Source organism: Gambusia affinis, linkage group LG12 (genome assembly GCF_019740435.1).
Source record: "Gambusia affinis linkage group LG12, SWU_Gaff_1.0, whole genome shotgun sequence".
In the NCBI taxonomy this organism is placed as follows: domain Eukaryota; kingdom Metazoa; phylum Chordata; class Actinopteri; order Cyprinodontiformes; family Poeciliidae; genus Gambusia; species Gambusia affinis.
In genome coordinates, this window is record NC_057879.1 from 2,059,611 (window position 1) to 2,070,240 (window position 10,630).

The 10,630-nt window shown below is 39.5% G+C and overlaps 1 protein-coding gene across 1 annotated transcript; it reads left to right on the plus strand.

Annotated features, from left to right (window-relative positions):
• Positions 1–2,159: 2,159 nt before the first annotated feature.
• ocel1 (occludin/ELL domain containing 1) lies at positions 2,160–7,777 on the plus strand. Its single transcript, XM_044132987.1, has 6 exons — positions 2,160–2,353; positions 3,889–5,008; positions 6,086–6,288; positions 6,384–6,555; positions 6,676–6,726; positions 7,040–7,777. The coding sequence occupies exons 2-6, from the start codon at positions 3,890–3,892 to the stop codon at positions 7,154–7,156; spliced, it is 1,662 nt and encodes a 553-aa protein (XP_043988922.1). The 5' UTR covers positions 2,160–2,353; position 3,889; the 3' UTR covers positions 7,157–7,777.
• Positions 7,778–10,630: the final 2,853 nt, after the last annotated feature.

Below are 10,630 nucleotides of genomic sequence, written 5' to 3' on the forward strand. Positions count from 1 at the left end.
GCAGGAGGGAAGTTTTTATTAATTTATTAAATTTATCACAGGCCACACTTCTCTGTCTGCATGACCAAAGAGGGAGCAGCAGACGTGGAAGAACTTTTCATTCCACCAAAGGTCTTTTCACTATAATTTCTTTAAGCACCCAACATTTTTGAATTCTTTCTGTGTTTGTGAATGAAAAATATTTACAATTTGGTCTGTTACCCTTCCCTTGCTCTGAGAGATCTGAGGCAGAATAAACCGATACAAATGTTCCAGTTTGTTGAAAGCTGCCACAGTTCCCTGCTTCATTTACCTGTAAAGGCAGCAGAGCGTCGGCCCATCTAAACATCCGGGTTGCAGATTCTTCTCTTCAATCACATTCCACGGCAACCCAGAGTCAGGATGTGCGTAGGTGTCCTGTACAGGTAGAGTCCTATAATTCTTGTCAGGTTGTCGTTCACATGACAGAATCATTTCAGCCAAGGCCAGAAAGTTAAGATCTATGATCCCATCTTACACTTTATGCAGGATCGGATTCAAAAACCTGACTAACTTTAGCCACATAAACAGCCATGGATGTTTGCACTGACAGCTTCCATCGCTCAGCAGAGCTCCATATGCCAGTGCTTGACGATCCGCCACAAGCACAGAACGGGACTAAGACGAGCTGTAAAGGGACAGGAGACAGTGACCTTTCACAGTCAGTACCAGTTAGCAAGCTGCTCTTAAATGTCAGAAATGACTGCAGATTTTTATGAAGTATGTCACAAGTTAACAGGGCAAATTCTTATTCACCCACCTGCACACAAATACAACCCCCAACCCTCCACACACACACACCCATGCACACACATTACTTCTTCCTTTCTTCACAAGGACATTGCATTGTTTTCCATTTATATTACATTAATTTCTATAGCCTAACCCTGAGCACCCTAAATTTATTTATTTCATATTCATTTAGAAACAACAAGACTAATGTTTTAAGGAAGAATTCAGAAATCAATATTTGGTGGAATAACCATGAAGTTTTCAGTGTGGTTCGGTGCAGTGGACTCTCAATGTTTTTCTAAAGCTTTATGTGAACTATGAATCTTACGCTATAATACAGAGTTCCTAGTACTTGCAGGACAGATGCCTCTGCTGGCAGAAGAGCACATGGGGTGAGCGAGCCCAGGGCCAAGGCTACTGGTAGGACTCACTTGAGAGAGAGTGAGTTTTATTATATGTCTTGGTTGCATTATATCGACAAAGCGTACTGTAGTCGTTCTGAATGTGTGTTTTCCAGAGGGGCAGTGAGGAGTGGACTGCAGATGTCCTTGCCTCAAGCTTGATGAAAACCCATGCTGTTTTTGGAAGGATCGCTGGCACAGAGCAGATACACATGCAGTAAGAGTCTCTGGGTCAGTCACGTGTTCAAGGGTGAGACACAATGTTGAAGTGAAGATATGTAACTTAACCGGGGTGGGGGGGGGGGGGGTGAGAAGTTTCTTTACCTTCAACTGCTGCTGTTTGCTCTTTCAAAACACTAAACCAAATTAAAAACCCCAAATACTCAATAAACTCTCTTTGCTGCATTTATTTGTCATCTTATGTAACCATGCACGGCCAAAGGGCGACGGATTAAAAACTATGAAACCGTAAACACGGGAAAGAAGCACAGCAAATTGGAAAGAGACAGTGAGCGCGTGATGGGGGAAGAGAAGCTGTAACACGCAGAGGTTTGCTGCCCTCTAGTGGCACACAACCAGCTCTCTGTGCAGCACAATATGACAGCTGAGATGGGGATGAATTATTCATAAATAAAAGAATGATAAAGCAGTATTTTAGATGGGATGTGACTGATAATATGCAGATTGTATAAACTATTGTCTCCAGGGAAAAGACTAATTTTCTGCAGAAGCTGATAATTCAAAGTGATACTTTTAATACTAATAAACCTCCTGGGCTTTCATATGTACCCAGTAGGCCATGAAGCAGGTAGACAATTAGTTTTATCCTCTTTTTCTAATCATAAAATCAGCATCAATGTGATTTCCAGGAAGTATGGAAGGCATTAATGCATATTTTCCTCCAGGGAACACCAGTTTCCTTCCCTGCTGCTACCTGTCTTCCTCTCCCACAGATTAACCACATAGTGCCAGTCGGCAGCTGCACAGCCGCAGTCAGGGCTTAATGATTAAGCATTTACTCCCCTCACAGCTCCCCACGCACTCTGGCTCGTTGCCTTGTTTGAAACCTGTAGTGAGTCAACTGAGAGACTGGGCCTGGTGGACACCGCTGCCATTTTACTGCTTTTATCAACTATCCAGTTCCTCTGACAGCAGCTACTTAACCCTCTGTATGGCCACAGAGCTGCAGCCAAACAGAGAAGGTAAGGATTTCTCTTTTAAATGTTTTTGCTGTGTTGCTGTGAGTCATGACTAGTCTAGGCTACACTGGAGGCCCGCTAGGCTCCTTCTCTGATTTGTCACATAGTAGCAGAGAAGAGGACGCATTTGAAATGTTTGTTTGTTTCTTTTTTTTTCTTTTTTTTTTTTTTGTCTGTAGGAGTGGATTTAAAGTAATTCTGAACGGTTTTGAGCCAAGCAATACAGACTAATGCCATTGACATTTTTCAACGTTCGGCAGCAACGATTGGTACTTACTCCTGCTGCTGAAACAGGAAAAGCAGTCGTACTGACTTTTTATTGTTACACTGTAACATGATGAAAAGTTCAAGATACACAACCGAAAGACACCAAAGTCTATAACTGTAACTATAGCTACGTTTTAATCACAAAATCGTACAATTTGAAATTATGAACATAAATTTCCTCAATAGAAACACAACAATTAAAAAAACAATCTTGTTTTTTGATTAAAAAGTTTTTGAGCTACGATGAGACGATTTCCTGGCTGCATCAAAACATTTTGCCTCTTGAATCATGTGATCAACAGCCAGTGACGAAGAAGACGACAGGAAGCAATAGGAGGATGATGATTTGTTTTTGTTTTTTCTAACAATGTGCAGATGTCTTCACTAGAGCGCTCAGCGCATCACACAGTTCATAAACAGTTGTGTCCAACTTGTTAAATCTGTAGCTTTTCTGTAAAATCACCAACTATAATTTTCCCAAAACGCCTCATACGTAGCCGCTCCCAAGTAGGTAGCTTGTTGCTCCAACACCTGAATAAGATGTCAACATGTGACTTCAGACTCTGTGCACAAAATGGAAAACAGTTCAAAGGGAATGATTACTGGAACATTTTTCAGAGCCTCAAGTTCAGTTAAAGGGGCAGTATGATGCAAAATAAAAATGTTTGACCTTTACATCATGTTATAATGTTATTCCATTATATACCTGCAGTGTTTCCTTGATTCTTTCATGCATGTTTGAGAAATTCTTTAATCTCCATGGCAACCATGCAGCTATGCAAAACACCTGGATGTACCTAGCAACGCCTTCAAAGATGAAAATCCTCCTCAGAGCTTCTGCCTCACAGAGCAGTCCCCCCAATGATGCCCTCACTCAGCTCCTTCAGACTAGCCAGGAGCAATTAGCAACTATGGTACTGCTGAGCTCTTTATAGAAGAGCTACTGCTCAGAGGACAAGCAAAGTTGTGTTGACTTCCTGAAGACAGAGTGTTTCTTAAAGCGACAGAGGCTCAATTTCAAGGCATTAAATTACAATGTCAAGTTTCCTCTAAGTTTTATTTGATATTTACAGCATTTTTATAACAACTGAAGTTACCATAGTTACCTGATAGTGCTACTAAGTGGCTGGAAAACACAATACCTCCCCTTTAAGTGAAAAACAATATTAAACCAGCAGACAATGGAAGTGGTGCTAATTTTAGAAGCACATATTAATAACCCTCATATGTTTTCTATTCTTGCCTCATAAAGCTTTTAAATGTTTCCACAGCATGAGAAACTGGAGCACAAAATTCAGCAGACAAAAACATGGAGGTGAAGATGGGTCTTCTTCTCACAACAAGACCCCCACCAGTCCAGCAGTGCCTATGTGGGTCACTCACACACCTCCGCCTAACCATGTGACGGACGACAGTGATGAAGACAGCATTTCCATGAGCCGCACATCCAGCTCTCCATTTGATGCTGAAAACAACAAAAAGAGCATGAAGGCCAAACTTAGATCCATCATTCCTAAATCGTTGGGTGGGATCATAAATAAGCGTGCAGGAGAGAGTGATTCTGAAACCACCAGAACTGGAATCCAGATTCTTCCCAACGGGACCAGGGTGAGCCCCCCGGTAAGTCCCTCTCTGGAGCGCAGGAACTGGGATGAGTCGTCAGGGAACTCCACCAAAGATTCAAAGAAGTCTTTGATCAGACCAACCACCCCAGAGTGTTTCTGTCAGAGCCTACAGGAAGAGTCTCTGCTGACCAGCATCCACCCTGCAGAGTACTACGCCGCCAAGGTGGAGGTCTATCAGCAGAAGTACTCCTATTTGAAATCATGGCCTGGTTTGCTCAGGCTGTTGGCTGGGCTCCAGCTCCTGTTTGGCGGCATGGTGTCTGCATGCGCTGTTGCCTACATACAAAAGGACAGTGAGTGGTTCAACACCTATGGGCTCTACAGTGGAATAAACAACAATGGGCTTGGACTGTCTGGCTACAGCTACACAGGGCCTATGACTGCCTTCGTTTTATCTGTAGCTGGAATCTCCTGGATGATTACTCTGAGTTTGCTAGTGACAGGAATGACCATGTATTATCGAACCATCCTCCTGGACTCCTCCTGGTGGCCCCTGACAGAGGCCTTCATCAACCTGGCCCTGTTCCTGCTTTACATGGCCGCAGGGATCGTATACATCAATGACTTGAATCGAGGGGGGCTGTGCCACATGACGATCGGGGTTAACCCCATCATGGCCAATCTGTGTCGAGTTGACGGAGGCCAGATGGCGGGAACGGCATTCATCTTTATCAATATGATCTTGTACTTGGGAAGCTTCCTGGTTTGTCTGAAGATGTGGAGGCATGAGGCTGTTCGGAAGGTCAGGCACAACGCTGACCAAAAGGTAAACCTGCAGAAGCTGATTCTTGGCAGCCTTACTTGCATGTAGGTACGGGATGGATGGAGGACTACTTGCATCACTTTCCCACAAAAAATTATCATCTGTTCATGATTACTAGAAATAGAGTTTTTATGACAAATAATATGCAGTTCATGAACATCAATGATTAGATAGATAGATAGATAGATAGATAGATAGATAGATAGATAGATAGATAGATAGATAGATAGATAGATAGATAGATAGATAGATAGATAGATAGATAGATAGATAGATAGATAGATAGATAGATAGATAGATAGATAGATAGATAGATAGATAGATAGATAGATAGATAGATAGATAGATAGATAGATAGATAGATAGATAGATAGATAGATAGATAGATAGATAGATAGATAGATAGATAGATAGATAGATAGATAGATAGATAGATAGATAGATAGATAGATAGATAGATAGATAGATAGATAGATAGATAGATAGATAGATAGATAGATAGATAGATAGATAGATAGATAGATAGATAGATAGATAGATAGATAGATAGATAGATCTTTATTTATGGGCAATTAATTTTACAGCAAGTTATAATAAAAACAAAACAAAAATTCAACATCACAACAATTAATATTTAGCTTGAAGGTGTGGCACTAAATTCCCCTGCTTTGACAAATGGAGGTAAAAGCACTAAACTTGCCAACCAAATACATATAGGTTCCAATAAGACTGAAAAGGTGAATAAATATACCAGTAAACACATAGAACTTAAAAAAATGTAAAATTCCTCAGTAAGGGACACACCTAACTAAGTTAAAGTTACCATTTAACTTAGTGGCTAAAAATACAAACTGTTTCCATCAACTGTAGCACTATGAGACACTAAATGTGTCAAATAAGAGCAAATCTTGGAATTTACATCTTTCTCCTTAGCTATTTCCATCTTCCAACAGGTTTCTTTTGTTAATTTTGTGCTATTGTGGAAATTATTTGTATTGCAATTTATATTAGATCATTTAATTTGCTGGTTTGTGTTTCAGGATAATGAACAGTTTTTTCCTGTTTTTCTTTTTGCCGCAGGGTGAGTTTAACCAGTCCATTTCCCTAAACACACAAAGAACGAAGCAGATATCGTTTAAGGATGAGCCTGATAAACCTTTGAATAAAGACAGTAACTGCCAACCTGAACTGCCCCCTAATGTCCGTAAATCAAGTATCAGCCCAAACAGAGTTGCTGTGTCCAATCATTCACCCAAAGTACATGTTATCGCAGATTACATAATGTAAGTTCAGAGCTGAACAATTGACAGCAATCACATTTACATCATAAAGGCAGAATGAATTTGCACTCATCATGTTCCGTCTTGTTTCTTTGCAGTAAGTATCCAGAGATCAGATCTGAAGAGGAACGTGAAAAGTACAAGGCCGTTTTCAATGACCAGTACCTGGAGTACAAGGACCTTCACAGAAACATCATTACAACCCTCAATAAGTTCAGAGAGCTGGATACTATGGTGAATCAACTTCCCAGAAAAGGGAAGAGCTTAGAGGTAAGACTGATGGTTTCCATCCTATGCTTAATGATTTTCAGGGTAAATCATGTTTAGGCCTATTTAAACCAGGTGTCCGATTTGGATTGTCAAGCTAATCTATTTCTATATTCTTAACAGGATCAACAGAGGATTCAAAATATTTTAAAAACATATCAAGATAAAAAAAACGTAAGTGGAAGAGACTGCATCAAAACATTTCAAAATATGAACTTGCTTATCTTTATTGATTCCACTAAAAAACAGATTTAACTCTTGTGATGCTCAGCTTGTATGGATGAGAATGTACGATTCCCCAATACTCCTGTAAAATGAGAACTCCCGTAAAAAAAACAAACTCTTCACAGATGTCAAATTATATGAAGTTTAATTTGAATTCATTGACAGAATAAATCAGACAGTATTGGTGGAGTGGAATGAGAAATGAGAGAACGGGTACATTTTACAGAATAAACAGCAAAATGTGATGCATGTGTTTTTACAGGATCCTGCTTTTCTGGAGAAGAAGGAACGCTGTGACTACCTAAAAGCTAAATTACGGCACATTAAAAACAGAATCCTACTTTATGACCAGGAGACCGGAGCCAATCATCAGACATGACTGGGACTACCAAATGTTGTCATTTAATATGTTGTTTGCCGTCTTTTTGTTGTGTACACTAGATATGTTATGCAAAAGGCTTTTCACTCCAAACAACATGATCTTTCCCCTTATGAACACCTTCAGATCTCCAGTTCATGTGGCCTAGGAGATACTAAGAGCTGAGGTACATCAATGTAAACAGTTTTTTTAAATATATTTACATTATTTCATTTTCAACAGATTTGTATGTTTCCAATGTTGTCTTTGTTGTTGTTGCTTTGTTTTATTTGTAGGCTGGGTCAGCTTCTTTCCATTCTGGAAGATTTGTATATTTTCCTAAGCAAAGTATCAGTCTTTAAACCTGCCACCAAATCAAATGGACTAACATAGAGTACCACAGTTAAGCTGAAAACCAGATACTTCTTGGCATTGAGCCCGCTGAAACGTAATGAAGAAATATTCATTACATTTCTTCAGATGAGATCTATTTACCATCAACTTCTCATTAAGCCCATATTTCTGTATTAAATGTTTTTTTATTGGTCTGATGTAATATTCTAATTTTAAATATAACTTTTTTTCATTACTTGTAAGTGGCAATCATCGTAATTAACAGAAATAAAGACTTGAAAACATCAATGTTTTGTGGAATGAATCCATATAATGTGTTTCATTTAGACTATTACTGAAAGCCTCATTTATTTCAGGAACTTTATCACTATTTTATAGATTGGGTAAAATAGCGAAAATAATCTGCCTGATAAATTATTTATTTTTATTTTTTTGATACTTTTTAAGCTTAAGAATTGAAAGTGAAGCAACATGATCTGTATTGAAGCCTGGTGAGAGGTGGAGTTATTCTCAGTCTGCAGTGGTTGGATCCAGACAAAAGAAGTTCATAGGTCACTAAGACTCACTGATGCACTTTTGAAAACAAAGTTTGGTCCATGTTATCTAATCCAGTAATAAACAGTAACAACTGGTTCCAGTTCTTTATAGCACATAACCATTTTTTTCAGACACTGATGGTGGTGAGCTACAGGACAGTAGCCACAGCTGCCCTGGGAGACTGACAGAGGCGAGGGTGCCATGCTTCTGGCACCACCAGCGCCAGACGAGGCAGGTGAAGTGTCATGAGCAAGACACTTCACCCGCCTCATAAACCTTATGAACTACAACTGAGACAGATGGAGCGAGGGTTTGAACCAGTAAATCACTGGATACAGGATGAAGTCCTGCCACTTGAGGCGCTGTCACTGCACTTTTACTCTTTGTTTATGCTATCTTGTGTCTTTAGATTAGTGTTTGCAGTTTATGTTAGCTTTAGGATTTTTGCTTCATCTGTGGTTCCCTGTGTCTCATCTTTGCTTTTTCTCCTTTCCTTAGTTTACCAATATACTTCCCTCCCCAGTTGTTTCACATCTCCAAATTTGGTTCCGCCTGCTCTCTTCCCCTGCTGCCTCTACTTACCTCTGATTAGTCCCTCTGTTTCCTACGCCTCTCTCTCCTCTCCCTCAGTGCATGTAAGCTTTCTTGTTAACATTCTTCTGCACTGGCTTCTTTGTTATTCTCTGTGACTTCCAGTTCCTCAGCATTCTGTGTTGTAAGTTTCCATTTGTCATCTCTTCATTAAAAGCCTTTTTTTTATCTGCAAGCTCTTGACTCACCAACCTAACTCATGATGGTAAGCCCCTCCCCCTTTTTCCTCTAAATGATTACATCTATAGCACAGGTGTCAAACTCCAGTCCTCAAGGGCCGCTGTCCTGCAGTTTTTAGATGTGCCACAGGTACAAAACACTGGAATGAAATGGCTTAATCACCTCCTCCTTGTGTAGATCAGTTCTCCAGTGTATTTTAAATGACCTAATTATTCTATTCAGGTGTGGTGCAGCAGAGGCACATCTAAAAGTTGGAGGACACCGGCCCTTGAGGACTGGAGTTTGACACCCCTGATCTAGAGGAAGCTCCAACTATGAAGTTGGAGTTTCCAGAGACCCCAAGACATGCCCCTGAAATGAAGTTCTTACTCTCTCCCTGCGTTAGTGTAACCGGATCGTTTTTGAGTTATGCTTGTTTTAAGGGAAGAATTTGACCTGTTATAGTTTGTCTTTGGAAATGGATGGTTTCTCTGTTTATTCTAGCAAGAACAATAAACAAAAAACAACCACATTATGGACTGCCTGCTCCAAGTCATATGCAAAGCAAAAGTATATAACAAAACTAAAGACGATTCTTGTTGCCTTAGTCAGAAAGTCACATTACAGTTACATAAGTAAAAAAAAACCTTATGAAGTAATTTATCTGAGGACTGAGCTGATAAGGTCTACACAGGGACAGCCCAAGGCATAAGTAAGTAAAGCAGCTGCATAGGGACCTCCGCACCACCAGGAGTTGCCTAAGAACACTAAGCTACTGTGACGAAACATGTATATATATTAAAAATAACATTGAATGTTGCAAACTAAATGTTATTACATATGTAGAAACTATTTCTATATTGTTTTTTATAGTAGTTTGACTAGTAATGGTTAATCTTTTCATGTTGATGATTGTTGTCACAGTTGGGGTATTAACCTGTCAACTTGTTTACTGCAAATTTAGTGTTAAAATTGTTAAAATAATGTGGTACATCTAAATAACATTCTGCATTTCAAAATTCTAATATCTGTTTTAGTTTGTTATTTATGGAAGAGGATTAGGGCCAGAAAAAAAAAAAAAAAAAAAAAAAAGAATTCTGATTTAAGATAAGGTAAGATTTATTTGTCATTGTCAAGATTACAACGAGATTGAGACCGTGCTTGACTCGAGTTAAAGTGCAGGTTATATACACATACACAACACACAATATAAATATATATATATACATAAAAAAGATGGAGAAACAAACAGCACAAAACGAGAAATAAATATACATCAGAAGATGGTTGCAGCACTGGAGGTGTTGCAGAGTATACAGAATTTACATTTTTAACAGAGTGGTGTCAAGAGCAGAAGTTCTTATGCCTTTGAATTTAGTGCCATGATTGCCATCGGGTAGAAACTGTTTTTTAGGCGATTTGTCCTGGTTTTTATTGCTCTGTATCTCTTGCCTGATGGCAGCAGCTGGAAGAGACCATGGCCAGGGTGTGAAGAGTCATTTAAAATGTCCATAACTTTTTTTCAGAATTCTGACTTTAATCTCAGAATTGTTTTTTTTGTTTGTTTTTTCCAGTGGCCCTAATCCTCTTCCATAGTTATTCCTGTAAGGTTAAAATCATTTACCCATAAGAACTCTGGTATGATGTGTGCTTACTACAAATGATGCTAATGACACCAGGTGTGTTACGCATATAGAGTAACTTTAGAAATAATAAAGTTTCTGGTGCTGTCAAATCTGCTTAGGGCCCCAAAAAGGCTTGGGCCGGCAATTGGTTATACTGACAGTGAATAGGAGCCTAAGAGAGAGCCTGAGAGAGCCGGTGGGCTGGGGGTGAACTCCGTCCCTGCTCAGA

Bases quoted from the DNA above. Each gene is read 5' to 3' on its own strand.
- ocel1 (XM_044132987.1), top strand. From the start codon at position 3,890: ATGAGAAACTGGAGCACAAAATTCAGCAGACAAAAACATGGAGGTGAA. The intron at 6,289-6,383 runs GTAAGTTCAGAG...GTTTCTTTGCAG, and splicing joins GTTATCGCAGATTACATAAT to TAAGTATCCAGAGATCAGAT. The intron at 6,556-6,675 runs GTAAGACTGATG...TATTCTTAACAG, and splicing joins GAAAAGGGAAGAGCTTAGAG to GATCAACAGAGGATTCAAAA.